The sequence below is a fragment of the Vespa crabro genome, chromosome 4 (assembly GCF_910589235.1).
Source record: "Vespa crabro chromosome 4, iyVesCrab1.2, whole genome shotgun sequence".
Classification (NCBI taxonomy): Eukaryota; Metazoa; Arthropoda; class Insecta; order Hymenoptera; family Vespidae; genus Vespa; species Vespa crabro.
Genome location: NC_060958.1, coordinates 5,069,296 through 5,084,309, shown reverse-complemented (window position 1 = coordinate 5,084,309; position 15,014 = coordinate 5,069,296). Strand labels below are relative to the sequence as shown.

The 15,014-nt window shown below is 32.1% G+C and overlaps 1 protein-coding gene across 14 annotated transcripts in view; it reads left to right on the top strand.

Moving 5' to 3' along the window:
• The window catches only part of LOC124423986 (Down syndrome cell adhesion molecule-like protein Dscam2), a 167,263-nt gene that overhangs the window by 69,522 nt on the left and 82,727 nt on the right, over positions 1-15,014 (top strand). For all 14 annotated transcript variants that reach the window (XM_046962413.1, XM_046962416.1, XM_046962414.1 and 11 more), the window contains one exon: positions 8,161-8,252. In XM_046962413.1, the coding sequence (XP_046818369.1) occupies positions 8,219-8,252 (34 nt within the window). In that variant the 5' untranslated portion in view covers positions 8,161-8,218. The remainder of the gene's footprint in view (positions 1-8,160; positions 8,253-15,014) is intronic.

Sequence of the window (15,014 nt, the reverse complement as noted above, 5' to 3'; positions counted from 1 at the left end):
TAGTTGTATTATTTCTTAATCCGATTGGAAACACATGATTTTAGGATGATCTAGTTCAAGGAAAAGAATACAAGAGATAAGTCTTACGTATGGGATAGATACATTAGCTAGAAGCTATACTTTACTTTACCGCTTTTATTCCATTATTCAGACGTACTGAACCGTAGCAGAGACGCGACTTTCCCCCCCCTCTTTCTCTTATTCCTTCTCCGTTTCTTCGACTATGTCGGTGGATCGACGTTAAAATTTTCTTTTGTATTCAACAGGTGAATTCAGACATCTCGGATAAGTGATTTAGAGCTATTTCTCTCTCTCTCTCTCTCTCTCTTTTTCTTTCTCTCTCTCTCTTCGTAATAATTGTCACGACATCAGTAATCGATATAAATTCGTAGTTATTATTCGTATCATATCTTAAGCCTTCTTTTCTTAAGTAGATTTAATTAGATTCGTTCATTCGAATGCTAAATATAAATTACATTTATTTATATATATATATATATATATATATATATATATATATATATATATATATATGAATTTGATAATTATAGGAACAATAAAAAAAAAGAGAAATTATTAAATTTTCTTATAAGCATACATATATACACATACATAAGAATTATTAAATTTTTTTGTAAATATACTATACAAGTATGAATGTATTGCAAATTCTTGTAATAAATATTATACAAATTTTTGCACACATATCTACTGTATAAGAATTTAATAATTTTGTTTTATGTATATCATATATATATATATATATATATATATATATATATATATATATATATATATATACGCACAAAGTACAGGCCAAAGATTTCTAGATGGGTTAAAAGTTCTTAGACTTGTAATTTTTTTTTACAATTTGAACAAAAAGAAATTAGCCTAAAGAGTCACAAAAAAACTAACTGACCTTTAAAATTCTTTGCGAACTTTTGACCCTCACCCTATATATTTATTTTACATATTTGTACTTGTATATTATTATATAAGAATTTTTTTAATAATTTGTATAAAGATAAAGAAGAAGAGAAAACGAAAAAATTGCCGAGATATGCAAAATAAATTCATAAATTTTTTCTTCTCTTTTTTTTGTCTTTTGTTTTCCTCTCAATGAAAATAACGTTACAAATATCGAAAAAAGAAAGAAAGAAAAAAACGACATCGTTCGTACTTCAGTTTATCGATCCATCGTTCCGATCTTCGATTATGTATAACACGTCGTGCACATCGAGAGAGCAAAGCATTTCAATCCTCGCTTTACGAAAAAAGAAAAGAAGAATAAGAAGAGAGAGAGAGAGAGAGAGAGAGAGAAAGAAAGACAGAGAAAACGGGAAAAGGGCAAGTCATCGTGTCATCATTGCAAGATAAAAATCTATAGGCGGCTGGGACGTGATTTGAGAGGTATGAGTTAGAGCACGGCGTTCTTTCAGAGTGACTCCCACTGCAAAAAGAGCTTTGAGAGCAGTCCTGTGCCGACGATGACACGAGTAAAAGCATCAAAAGGTTCGCAAAGTGTCAGAAGGGATGTTTGAAAACCACCCCTTTTCTTTTTGCCCGGCAGATCGATCGGTTTCTATCTCATCCACATCGTATTTCTCATTTTCCCCTTTCCCTTCTTCTTTTTTATTTTTTTTTTTTACACAGACGAATCGACGGATATTCCCTTTTTTCATCATTTCATTTTCTTTAGATTAATGTACTAATTAATTATTCCACCTTATTGATAAGAGTGGTTAATTAATGTTATTATCAAACATTCTCAAAGGATTATTCGATCGTGAAAATAATTAAGTTTTATTTACTACGAAAAAATGTATCGTTTCACATGTTCTACTGTTTTTTTGTTCTAATTGATTATTATTATTATCATTTTTTGTAATATTTGTTGTTTGTTTGTAAAGAGATGAAAGGTGGATATATAAAAGAAAAAGTAGGAATGATGAGGAAAAATAAAAATTTCACTTAGGTGCAATTATATACATTATGAATCATCTGAATAGATCGTAGATGATAGACAATAAAAAATGCAGATACATGCATTTCATTTCTAACATTCAAGAGATATGAAGATAATTGATATGTTCGAATACATTTGATGGAACGTCATTAATGGAATTTATCGGTAGTATGTCTTTCGAAAAATCCTTTCTAATTTTATTTGGAGCTAAATAAAAAGAAATTGAACAATTTTCATATTCGTGACTTTTAATTGTATATTGTAGAAATGAGACACAGTAAGAAGTTATATATATATATATATATATATAATAGTTATATATTATATATATATATATATACATATATATGTACATATATGTTATACTACATTTATGTACTACTATAACTTTTATAATATTTTTGTTTCTTTTTTAAGAGAAAATTTCATCTTTTCTATTCATAATTTTTGTTCTCCCATATTCGAATTATTTTTCCATTTCAACATTCTATTTCTTTCAGTTTCGTTGCAAACATTTCGAATGATTTAATATCGTAAGCTTGTACGTTAATGGAAAGAAAATTCGATACGAGAGAAAACATAGAAATGACTTTTTTATCTCTATATTTTTCCTTGGAAATGAAATTACTATGACAAAAAATATTCTACAACAAAGTCCACTAGGATGTCTTTTAAAGAGATTTTATTTATTTAATCGTCCTTCGTGGACTACAGACGTTTTTATTGAACGTTACCGGACACTACTATGTTATCTGATTTCTTTTGCTATCATTTCTTCTTGATTCTATTTTCAATACGTTTCAAGGTCCTTTGTACGAGCGGACAAAGCGAATCTATAAGGAAGCGTCGAATTCGAAGAGTTATCACCGGGGTGACCTGAACAAAGTGTCACGATCGTGTACGCTAGATAAAGAGAGAACATTCTTTAGAGAGCTCGGTAACTTTGAGAAATGGAAACGACCGTGGCAAGGAAAAGTTTCTTATTCGAAGAAATTTTCGAATAGCTACCTGAGTCACGTAACTTGTCACGAGACGACATTTTACATATCGACTTTTCTCGCCTTGCCGCGTAATTAATATTTTAAAGAAATATCAAAAGATCGATGCCACAGTATTATAAAAGTTTTCTATTCGACCTCTTTCGAATAATAAAACTTCAACAATATTATTCCCGATATTATTCTCAAACTTTGCGATATTATCTTTATCAATGTTCTTATTACAAATGATAATAATAAATTGCATCGTACTGTTATTTCTTGTAAAAATATATATTTTGTAATATTTTTTTGTGATCCTTAAGATGACGATAAATCTATGACCGTGAAAAGGGAAATAGAGATAAATGGAAATAAAAATGTGTATATGATAGAGAAAGAGAGAGAGAAACATACACACAGAGAGAGAGAGAGAGAGAGAGAGAGAGAGAGAGAGAAAGAAAGAAAGAGAGAGAGAAAGTAAGCTAAGGTAAAGTAAGGTATAGGAAAAAGTTTGCCAAAAAGAAAAAAAAATAGATAGATGGATAAAGAGAGATAGATAGCGATAGGAATGAAAAATAAAGCGAAGCAGACGACGGGTCACTGTCTCGTCGTTGAGGTTGTTGTCCTTTTTTCCATTTCTTTCTGCTTCCCCATCCTTCTCTTTTTATATACATATATTTTCCTACTCTTTCTACTACTCTCACAGAGTCACATAGATCCAGTATCATTTTTGTTCGTATTTCGCGGTGACCGTAGACCGGAAGCGGATGTCCGCACCGTGAAAAATGGCTGCCGTTGTATTTCCGGCACCGTGTACATCTTCTTTCACTATCTCTTTTCTCTCTTCTCTTTCTCTCTCTCCCTCTCCCTCTCTCTCTCTCTCTTTCTATATATATATAAATATATATATATCTTTCTCTTTCACTCATTCGCTCGTTGGCTTCTATTCGTTATAATCCGAGTATTCTCCTTTTCTCTCCTTGCTCGTTGCATCCAACCATACTCATCATGCCAAACCTTGACGCTTTGTGGCCCTGCCTCTACCGGAAATGGCCACCACATGTCTGACATCGTCCTATTCTGGATTTGGGACCATTGTCCTGACCTTTTATCCTTTTTTTGTTAATTTTTTTTATTTATTGTATCCTAACACATGCGTTAAAAATCATCAAAAGAAATTTTGAAAGATTATTAGACATTTTTTTTTCCTCGAGTATGTTTAAACTTTTGTGATATTCGTATATTAAAAAAAAAAAAAAAAAAAAAAGAAAGAGAAAAGATAATTAGATCGTTTATTTATTTAATATTAGATAGAACACTATCGAATGTTTTACTTGTTTTTTCTTTTTTTTGTAAAATATGGGATCGAGTGGACGTTAAATTATTCGTATGAATAATTCACGTTGACGTTTGTTTATGATTTGAAATACTACATGCATATTCATATACATACAATGTATATGTATATATATCGTTTACAAAAAAACAAATCGAATAATATTACATGGATTTGAATTGTTATGTCAGATACTATCAGATTTTTATTGCGTTCATCATTACTTTGTATTATTTTTATCTAAAATCATTTCATTTTCGTTTATAATTTATTATTAATTCGATTCTGATGAAGTATATATATATATATATATATATATATATATATATATATATGTATATATATAAAATGACCATATAAAAACTTGGAATTTTTGAAAGATCCAAGAAGTAAGAGTGAATTTATAAATTCGCCAATGCGAGCTTCCGTGAAATATTAAGATAAATGTATAGCGTTCGTGAAGGAAACTCATGAAAAATAGTATCTCGCTTCTGAATGCTTCCAGTTTGAAATAAATGAATATATTGGGAGCGCTTGCGGAAGCATCAATCTCTCATCGTATATCGATCAGCCTATATAAGCGTTCACTGACACTAATATCCCTCTGCAGGTAGGACTATTCGACGATTCTTAATTGACAACTGAGAGTCTACGATCAAATGCAATCGGGCAAAGTATTTTTTACTGTTTTAATTTTCAAATTGATCTTCTCTCTCTCTCACTCTCTCTCTCTCTAATTAGCTTTTTTGCAAGCATTCGAAGAAAAGCATAATAATTTTATTATACTCTTTATAACACCGCGCAATGTAGAAGCAATATATTTAAGCAGGGTGAATATCCCCATTTTTTTTTAGAAGTATGAATAAAGTTTATTTATAAAAGTCGTATGATACGGAGCGATACGATAATAATTTTTTGCAGCTTTATGTGTGAAGGATTTATAAAATAAGCTTTATTTTTTTCATCATATGTTTTTGTTTGCATTGGTCAATGCAATTTGAAATTCTTTATAAAAAAGTATTAATCTACACATTATCGAAAAATTATTAATTTAGAAAATATTTTAATTTAAATATTGCTAAAAAACCATATAGGGAGATGCGATTAAAATCTATTAAGAATAATAGTTAGTAAACAATAATAATAAATAATTAGTAATAGTAAGTAAATAATAATAATAAACAAATAATAGTAGTAAGTTATTAAAGAAGTCTTCCGAGTATCAATTTTTCAATTTCGCACATTAATATATAATACTATTAATGTATCCTCCATTTGTTATTTTAAATAAACAAAAAATAAAATTTACATAATTGTAATAAAAATTAGAATGATTTTATTATAATTATGTGTTTATTACGAAAGAAAAAAAATTCAATTAAAAAAATTATTAACAAAATCGATTTTATTATAACAATATTAATGCAATGTTTAAATAAATAAAAAATAAATTATATTTGAAAACGGTGGTGGTTTCAAGTCTTTAGGATTTTTCGTTCAGGAAATATCGTTTTCGAAAGATTGCCATTCATAAATTGAAAAGTACAGCTGTTCGTAGTAATAGTAGGAGTAATATAGTACGCAAGAGTAAATTCTTGTAATTTATATAGGTTAATGTGTCACCGGGCAAATTTGAATGAAATTATGTAGGTCAGTAGGTCAATGTAAATGTCTCTAATTTATATTTCTGAAAAAAAAATCATAGAGACTTGAAACAAATACTATTATAAAGGGCAAAATTTTCTCTATTTTGTCAACGTATTATTAATACTTAATTAGCAATTCGTTATAAACAATTTTTATAAACAAATTCTTACGAAGTAAATTCATTTTATTAGTATCGTTAATAATTAATTAAAAATTTGTTATAAACAATTTTTATGAACAAATTCTAACGAACAAAATTAATTTTATTTTGTTAACCAAAGATTCAGATTGAAATTGATTTGTAGAATTTAATAATAAACGATTAATAATTAATTATTAAAAAAATTACTTTTTTTATAACAAACAGACAATCATTAATGTAGATTGTGTGTGTGTATGTGTGTGTGTGTGTGCGTGAGTGTATGTCTGTAAATGAGTGAATGTGTAAGAGATATAAGATAGAAAGAAAGGAACATATAAAGAAACATTATCATCAGTAAAATATATTTAATTAGAAGGGATGAAAAGTCCAAAAAATATCCTTCTTTTTAAATTCGTCTAGCCATGCAAAAAGATATATGTTACATTTCCTTCTTCTATACTTTCTTTCCTTTCTCTCTCTCTCTCTCTCTCTCTCTCTCTCTTACTTTATTCCTTTTTTTAGTTACTACGATGCCGTCATTGCGACGACACTCGACGAACTACTTCGTCGTGTATAACGTCCTCGTGCTTGTGTGTTAAAATGATAGAAAGAAAAATTCCACTTGCCAGCGTTCATTTACTTTTGAATCTAGCTTCCAACTTGCGCGTGTAAAATTTTTCTTTTTCATTCTTTCTCTTTCTTTCTCTTTCTCCTTCATAATTCTTCGTCTCTAATTGTAAGTTGAGTATACGCGAGACGACTATAGTTTCTTTCTTGTTCTGTTTCTTTCTCTCTCTCTCTCTCTCTCTCTCTCTCTCTCTCTGTCTTTTTCACACGCGCGCTCACACACATACAAAAAGCCCACGAAAACAAACTCTACGATCTGTTATAAGAGAAAAGGGAATTTAAAATGTAGCGATAATGAGCGTTGGTCAAATACCAGCGACTCTTTTCGTCGCAACGTTTTACTTGTATATTTAATTCTTTGCTATTCGCTGACCAATAGTTTCAAAGTCTCTTTTAACGTTTCCTTCCTTTCTTATTTCTTTCTTTTTTACTTGTCTATAATATTTAATTATATATACATATATATTTCTTAATTATGTCTATAATATTTAATACTTAATTTAATATTTAATATTATGTATTATTTCATTATTTTTTTATAACAAATAATTGTGTCGCAATAAAAGGAAAAATATCAAAAAATCGAAATAATTTGAATAGCTTATTAGAATTTGTTAGAATAATTGAGAAATAGCTTATTATATAGAAATAGAAATATTTTTTAATATTACGTCCCACCGCCGAACATTCGAGATAAATAATTAATGTTTGTGAAAAACGTTAAATGATCGTCGAAAATATTCGAGTATTTATATTAATGTGTGTGAGTCTATAAACATATATATGTATATACATGCGTATGAGTTTGGGGAAAACGTTATGACATTTAAATTGAAATAAAAGCTTCTGTAAATTTTGTAGCTGCATATTTAGTTCGCCGTGTATAATAACACGAAAGAGAAAAAAAAGATAACTTCTCCCTCCCATTCTCTTTCCCTCTCTCTCTCTCTCTTTTTATCATCCCCTTTTTCTCTTCCAAAAGTTTCGAAAAAATATGCTCATTAAAATAGAAATATTTGGTCTCGTTTATTTAAATACAATTGTACTTTCTCATTATAGAGTTACAACTAATTGATAGATAGTAAATAGATGTTACCACCTTTACCCCGTAATTTGCATTTAATTTTTAACATATCCAATGTTCGGTAACACTTTAGTCAATTAAAATAACCGTTCTATTTGAGACAAAGAAATAAAAAAAAAAAAAAAAAAAAAAAAAATCAATAAATAATTCGATCATAAGAGAAATAATAAATATATGAGTTTTGACAGGACATTTAATAACGTTTTCTTTTTTTTAGAGAAGACATTGAAAAAGAAAAAAAAAGAAAAGAAAAAAATAATGTATAACAAAATATATCGATACTTTTTATCAAGAACACGTTTATATCAATAGACACAAACTCTTTCATATTAATTATTTCCTTGTCCTTTTTAACGTTTCTTGCTTGTTCTGTCTCAGGAAAGTTTTGAGAATGCGTTGAATCGAGCCACGTCGTTGACGAACTTGGGCTGTGGGAATGGATTCGACCTTGTTGCTACTCCTTTTAGTCGGTAAGTTTAAAGATAAATATAACGACTTATCTTCAAAAACTTTGAATGTGTTTATGAAAATGTACATAATAATCGTAATAGTTATTTTTATCGATTGATATAATATCAAAGAAAACGACATAATATATTACTTACGTTAAACCCACGTACATACGTAAAAACGAAAGGGGTCTTCGTTAGAGTCACTCAACAAGTTTTAAAAGCTCACTCAAGAAATTTTACAAGACGCAACGACCGATAATTTTCTTTACGAAGCTCAGACTTTTCTTTCGTCGTCGTTGAAAGGAGAAAGGCAATCGAGTCCAAGATGTTGTCAGAGAGCGCGAACTTTTCAAAAGCTTTTGTCGGCGCCATCGAGAAGAGATTACCCGTATAGAAATTATTACATCGAGAAAGTGAAAAGTTTTTGGTTGTAGAAGTTTACTGGAGAAGGTAACAACTACCGCGAAAGATTTATTTCACTCTTCCTCTTCCTCTCTCTCTCTCTCTCTCTCTCTCTCTCTCTCTCTCTCTCTCTCTTTCTCTCTCACTTTCTCTCTCTCTCTTTCTCTCTCTCTCTCTCTGCATTTCGTTCTCTCTTTCGTTCTTTGTCTTTCTGTCTGTGAATTACGAACGCTACGAATTCCCTCTACAAAGAGAGTAACTACGTAATTCGATCATTTCGATTATTTCTTTGATCATTCGAAACGACGTTTCGATTCTTCTTCTCGTTTCGAATAATTTGCGTATACAATCGAATCTTACCCAATATTATCCGACAAATATCGTTTCTAAGCTCAAACTTTCTAGAGATGAAAATAAGTTTAATTAGAAACTTATAGATCCATATAATTTTTTCAACGTTTCAATCGCGATATATTTACCTACGTAAAACAAAAAAAAAAGAGAATTTTAATGAAAAAGAAAAAAAGAGAAAGAAAGAAGATTTATATTTTTTTCCATACCACGAAAGCTTGTTTACATAGCTCGTTTCTCTTGAATTTTTCGAAAGAATATTATTACATACCTCGTGTATTTTCACTTTGTCACGATTATTTGAAATAACGAAAATGTAAAAAAAAAAGAAGAAAAAGAAAAAAAAGAAAAAAAAAGAAATATCAATAAAAAAGATAATTCTCGTTTCTCTGAGTTATATATCGCTTTATTCGAAAACGCTTTTTCCCTTTAAGCAGCTTATAACAGGGCTTTCGGGCGAAATTACAATTAATACAGGCGCGAATAAAACTCGATGACGTTTGGATTGTTACCGTCGCTTCGTAATAAGTATTTAATACGATTTCACGCTGATGCGCCATTAAGATCGATTTCTTTCTTGAATGAATCGAATCGTGACGAGTCGAATCGATTCGAGTCAAGTCGAATCGAACGAGTGAGTGTTAGCGAGATGAAGAGAAGAAAAATTTGTCGTCGGAAAAGATTCGTCGAGGGATTCGAGAGGAATTTCCAGAGAGATATCCTTCTCTTTAACTCCTGCCACTGGTAGTCTCTCCCTAGGGAATTCTTTCTTAGTACTAGTAGTCCTTCCAACGAAGAGACTTCCTTGAAAAGGAATAAATCCTTCGAGGTATTCTTTCACGTCCTTTGCCGAAAACTCACTCGCTTTTCTTCAATTCGAAAGGTTGATGGAAAGACGAAGAGTGGTGGTTCGACAGAGAAAGAAAAAGGAAAGTATGAGGGTGTGCAAGAGAAAGAAAAAAAAATGGACGGCTGCCAAGGACAATAGAGAATTGGCAGCTATCGAGGTGCGACTCCGCGTTCTTTTCACGTATACACTTATACATACATATATGTGTGTATGTGTATATATATATATATATATGTATATATATATATATATACGTTATACATACGTACATATGTAGATAGCTATATAGCTAGCGATGGGCGCAGGACGGTTCCATTAAATTCCCAGTGTTAAATTTCCTATGCTTTTTGCAAGAGCTCACCTGCCTCTGCGTTTGTTCCTCCGTCACTCGGACAACGTCGAACCCAACGGCACTGAGGGAAAACTCTCGTACGTTTATACGTTCCATACGTGTGTATGTGTGTGTTTGTGTATGTCTGTCTGTCTGTCTTTCCGTCTGTCTCTCTATCTGTGTGTTTTATCGGCTTGAAACGAGGACGATGTTGATGGACGTCGTCTCTTTGAATTTTGCGCTCTTTATCTTGCTAATCCTTTTCTCACTCTCTCTCTCTCTCTCTCTCTCTCTCTCTCTCTATATATATATATATATATATATATATATATATATATATATATATATATGTCTTTTTTCTTTCTTTCATTCGTTCTTGTATTTCTAACGTAACGTGAAAAACTTTTCTTTTTCTCCAACATTCAACCAGATCCATTCATCATTTTATAACAATTATATTCGAGAAGATGAGACGAATGAAAATCCGTCGACTTTTAAATTCTTTTATGATCTAATTAATATCGTTAATGTCTCGCTCTCCCTTCCTCCCTTTCTCTCCCTTTTCCTCCCTCTTCCTCCCTCTCTCTCTCTTTCTCTATCTATATATCTATCTATCTTTCTTCTTTGCTCTTTTTTCTTTTCGTTCCTTCTTTTATGTAAATTGATTTACGTCAACGGACTTTGTCTGCCGTCAAGGATCAATTCAAACTCTAACGACAGTTTCATAACCCATCTCGTTATAAATATAAATTTTCTTTCTCCGGGCAGTTTTTAAGATGAAAGTATCGATACGTCGATTAATTTCAATGTCATCTTATTTTTTCTTTCCATCTTTTTTATTACCTGTATAAGATTGCCGTAAGAAAAATTACATTTTGAAAGTGACACAATAGACGTTTAATCCTCTGGCATAATCTCGAATGGTTTCACGTATGAATGGGAATTATTAATCTTTCGGAAAAATTATATTTTCGAAGACAACGAGCTTGATCTCTCTCTCTCTCTCTCTCTCTCTCTCTCTCTCTCTCACACACACACACACACACACTTTGTCTTCGTTATGGATCGTACTAACTGAACTGAATCCAAGGTGGCCTTGTGTTTTTTTTTAGACGGACAGGAAGGTATGAAAATAGGACAGGAGAGCAGGGAAACGTTTGATTTGGCAGCTATCGAGGTGCGAGACTAGCTTTCCCAATGGAGAGCCCACTGTCCGATGTTCCGCACGGTTTTTCTCCGCTTCCTAGCGCGACCCTATGACTCTCTCTGTTTTTCTGCCTCCCTCTTTTCCCTCTCTCTCTCTTTCTCTCTCTCTTTTTCGCTCCCTCTTTCACTTCGACAACATACGAGAGAGACACATAGAAAAAAGAAATATCTCACGTGTGCTGTCCATCGAGTTCCATGTGTTCGTACATTTGTAGGTGTGTGAGGTCTACGATCGATAGCATATATATCTGTAAGTATGTGTGTGTATATATATACATATATATGTATATATATATATATATGTATATATATATGTATATATATATATATATATATATATATATATACAAGTATAAAAGAGAGAGAGAGAGAGAGAGAGAGAGAGGCTGTTAGAGAAGAGAGAGAAAGAGGGGAAAAAAGGAAGAAGTACGATTGGTTTAACTGTGTGCGTGTGTTGTGAATGGTCATAGTGGTAGTGGGCGTCGAACTCGGGACATCGCGCACGAATGACGAGTAATCGATCACGAGCACTCTGCCAACACTCTCGAAGAGGAGGACAGTGTCTCTCATTTTTGAACCGATAAAGCACGTTTCGTCGATCGGATCGAAAATATTCCCTGTGCAACGGAGAAATTCGAGAAAAGGATGTAAAAGCTGTACTAACGAAGTTTGAGCTTTAACTGAGAAACGAAAATTGTTGAGAGCAAAGGGATTTTGTGTGTATGTGTGTGTATGCGCGCGCTCGTGTATCTTATTTTCGTGTTCCTTTGACGGAGCGTTGTCCGATTTAGTCCGTGAAATTCGTTTCCGAGAGACGCTTAACGGCTTTCGATCTTTCCTCTTCGACCAGAAAGTTACTTTCTTTCCGCTCATGGAATCGCTTAAGTAAGTCGACTTTGTAAAAGTAGGAAGAAGAAGAAGTGAATGGAAGGAGTGCGAGCATTTAATAAAACCATGACTCTTTCTTTCGCTCGGAAAAGTCCAAAGTTATCGTTTTTCCGATTTTCTGAGAAAAGAAGGAAAGCTTTACTCTCTCTCTCTCTCTCTTTCTCTCTCTGTCTCTCTCTTGTAATCTCTCTCTCTCTCTCTCTCTCTCTCTTTTTCGATAAACAGAATCACAGAATGAAAAGCAAAGTGCGTCGTGTTCGTCACGGACTAATTCGGTCTGTCCATTAACGTTGCATAATAAAAGGGATTTCAATGTGGAAAGTGGAAAGTATTTCAAATGTACCCTCGGAGTTACGTGTTTCTATTCTTTCTCTTTCTCTTTCTACGAAGACGATAACGGTTATAGTAGAATGGACTGTAATAATAAAGTATGATCAAAGTCTTTGAATAAGATTATACTTGCATGGAATTGATTGAATAGAAAAAGTTCAAGTGAAAATGAAAGTTCGAGCCTAAAAATATCGACATTCGCTCTTATCAATAATCAAATGATTATTCAATGATTACATAGTATAATAATAATAAAAAGAACAAAAAAACAAACAAAAAGATAATCGCGAGATTACTTTTGCAATGAATTTTTTATATATTCGATTATCCGTAGAATTTTCAATCTGGATCGTTTAAATTTTAATGAAATCAATAAAATTGAAAATATGATTATAATTTCTAACGCAATATATATTTATTAAGATAATTATTTATATGATTCGTATACATATGTATATAGGAATCGAACAGAAAAAAGGAGTGAGAGAGAGAGAGAGAGAGAGAGAGAGAGAGAGAAAGAGAGAGAGAGAGAGAGAGAGAAAGAGAGAGAGAGAGAGAGAGAGAGAGAGAAGTTTTCCAATGCAAATGTCCAAGCTAGACTGACTATGAGAGCCACGTGCACGAGATATCTGCGGCTACGTTCGTAATGCTTTCGTGAAAAATACAGAGTGAAAGAGAGAGAGAGAGAGAGAGAGAGAGAGAGAAAGAGAAAGAGAGAAAGAGACCTCCCTTTTCCTCTACATCTGTGTACCTCTGGCCATCCCTGTATCGATTTCTGGCCGATGGAGTATCGAAGTACTGTCTCTCTCTCTCTCTCTCTCTCTCTCTCTCTCTCTCTCTCTCTCTCTTTCTTTTTCTCTTCTCTCTTTTTCTGTCGTTCACATCAGCGTGTCCCTCAGTCAGAGTTCTTCTTAGCCATGCGCGCATTAAACGAGGAGATATATGTCCAGTCTTCGATGCTGATCTTCTTCATTCTTCTTTCTTATTTTTCGCTTGGCTTTTTCTCCCTCTCTCATTTATCTTCCTATGCGACTATTGTTAGAAAAGAAAACAACATTGTTAAAATTTATCGGTGAAAATTGAATAAACATTAACATTTTCACGAGGAGGAAACAAAGAGAGAGAGAGAGAGAGAGAGAGAGAGAGAGAGAGAGAGGGAGGGAGGGAAGGAGAAGGAGAGAATAAGAGTGATGCAGGTCAGTCATAAGTCAGGAGAGAACATTTTTCATCGTAGTAGGTCATTTTATCCGGTCACGTTTCAGAAATTTCTGAAAAGTTTCGAATTTAAGAGTCTCCTTGAGACATCGTGTTTCTCTAGAAGCAAACGTCGACAAATTTGTGAGTAGAGTAAGTAGAACAAGTGATAGCGGTCAGTCATAAGTCAGCCGACAACGTTTTTCTTCCTTCTACCTTTTTTTCTTTCTCTCTTACTCTCCATTTCTCCCCGTCCCCTTTTTCTTAAAAGTTTCGAATTTGAGAGTCCTCCTAGTGACGTAGTTTCGAAAGAAAGATAATGTCCTCGCAAATAGATAAAATAGATTTTTATAGTAACTGTCATGTCCCAGCGGAGTAGATCGACGGCTGCATCGCATACGAAGAACGAACATTTATCCTGTTGGACGAATACAAATAGAGCTGGAAATAGAAAATGTAAGGAAATTTTCGAGTCTATATTCTGCTAACGACGTTCCATCCATCGTAATGTACATACATTGTACATTATTTTTGTTGATAGTAGATAATATTTAATTTAAAGAGATGTAGACAAAGATTGTATAACATAAATCTTAATAGTATCGATGTTACACTGATACACATAAACGCAGACATGTTATTTATCAGTTGCATAGTTTCATAAAGAATTTTTCTTAGAAAAATTCAATCATTTTTCATTAATTCATCTTAATATCTTTCTCAATCTGTTTGGAATTTTTCATTATAAAAATAATTTTGTTATCGAATACGTCGTTATATTGTAGTTTCTATTAAAGTAATAATAAAATTATGGATAAGAAAGAAAAAGAAATCATCATTTTTATCGTACGAATATAAAACTAGATAGAGTCCTTCGTAAGGGTTTTATGGGTGTGGAATACCTCAAACTAGAACAGTTTCCTTGTGAATGTAATAAAATCGACGAGCTTTCAGAAAAATGGCGATGGAATAAAGCAAAATATTCAGAATCTGTCCTATTTAATTTATCATCTCATTTTTTTTATTAGGATAACTTTTCCATTTTTAATTTCTTTATCAATTCTCGATTTAAACAGATCGAGAACCATTAGAGGTTTATAGAAAGACCTTGAACAAATCTATTTCAACAAAACATATCGCGTAAATGTAAGAATGTGCACGAGAAGCTTGGTTGCATTCAATAAGTTGTTCATTATAAAGTTTTGAAAATAACATGAAAGAAGTGTCC